Source organism: Nematolebias whitei, chromosome 5 (genome assembly GCF_014905685.2).
Source record: "Nematolebias whitei isolate Nwh7 chromosome 5, NemWhi1, whole genome shotgun sequence".
NCBI lineage: Eukaryota > Metazoa > Chordata > Actinopteri > Cyprinodontiformes > Rivulidae > Nematolebias > Nematolebias whitei.
The window spans coordinates 32100919-32102116 of NC_056502.1; the positions used below are offsets into that span (position 1 = coordinate 32100919).

The window sequence follows — 1198 nt, forward strand, 5'->3', positions numbered from 1 at the left end:
AAGTCAGGTCCTCTGGACAGATTATTGTTGCTAACATTAATCTGTCCAGAGGACCTGACTTGACTTGCTTAGATGTTTCTACCTGGATTATTGAGCCTGAATCAGGAGGAGGCTTTCAGGTACCTGATGAAAGGACGAATGATCTTAACGGACTTCTGTCATCTGCTCCTATCAGGAATATTTGAATGTGACTTGATGTTTATATGGGAGAGAACGGTAGAGAGAGGTGTGACGCTCACCTGTTTGAGGCTGCGGAGTCTGTCCAGAGTCGTCCTCCTCTCCTGACTCAGCGAGACGTTTCTTTCATCTTCATCTCTTTCCTGCTGCACAGACACCACAACATGCAGCTGTGAGATGCTTTTACTTTGGAGCAGCACACTACAACAAGCGCTGCATCCATCTCCACGTCTGTGAGGGGTCTGAATGATGAACACTTGCAGTTTTCAACACGAGTGCAACATGTTCAGGTGCACAGGAGTTACACCATGGAGAAGAACAGAGGGAGGTTTATGATTTCATTTTGTTTTGTTGTGGCAGCACGATGACTCAGTGGTTAGCACTGTTGCCTCACAGCAAGAAGGTCCTGGGTTCAATTCCCGGTTGGACCTGGGGTCTTTCTGTGTGGAGTTTGCATGTTCTTCTTGTTCTGCGTGGGTTTTTTCCAGGTACTCCAGTTCCCTCCCACAGAGCAGAAACATGCATGTTAGTCTGCCTTCAGGCCCAGGCCTGCCTTAAAAGAATCTGTGATCTCAGTGGGATTAGCCTGCTTAAATAAAGGTTAATAAATAATAAATAAAATGGCAGAAGCAACGTAGACTGACGGAGTCTGCAGCAATAAGTTCATGCACAAAAAAAATAAATAAAATAATAATAATAATAATAAACTTTATTTCTATAGCACCTTCCAACAACGCCTTGCATTGACCAAGGTGCTTTACAAGACAAAACAAATAAAAACAGGACACAATAAATCAGTGCAAATTAAAAACCGCCAGAATAAAAGAAGATAAAAGAGATTAAAAAAATGCTAAATACTAAAGTACTAAAAGTTAAACATTAAAAGCCTTATTAAATAAGTATGTTTTCAGTTTGGCATATTTTACTGTGCACATACACACTGACCTGTCGCAGTGTCTGTAGAGAGCTGCAGTCAGCGCTGCCTCCCTGCTGCTCCTGGACTTTCTGCTTGTGATTAGCG

General features: G+C 42.5%; 1 protein-coding gene across 1 annotated transcript in view; it reads right to left on the minus strand.

Annotated features, from left to right (window-relative positions):
* LOC119410375 (junction-mediating and -regulatory protein) overlaps positions 1-1198 on the minus strand; it is a 37859-nt gene that overhangs the window by 3071 nt on the left and 33590 nt on the right. The window contains exons 6-7 of the mRNA XM_037677287.1: positions 1123-1193; positions 240-323 (exon numbers count right to left, since the gene is read on the minus strand). Coding sequence (XP_037533215.1) covers positions 240-323; positions 1123-1193 — 155 coding nt within the window. The remainder of the gene's footprint in view (positions 1-239; positions 324-1122; positions 1194-1198) is intronic.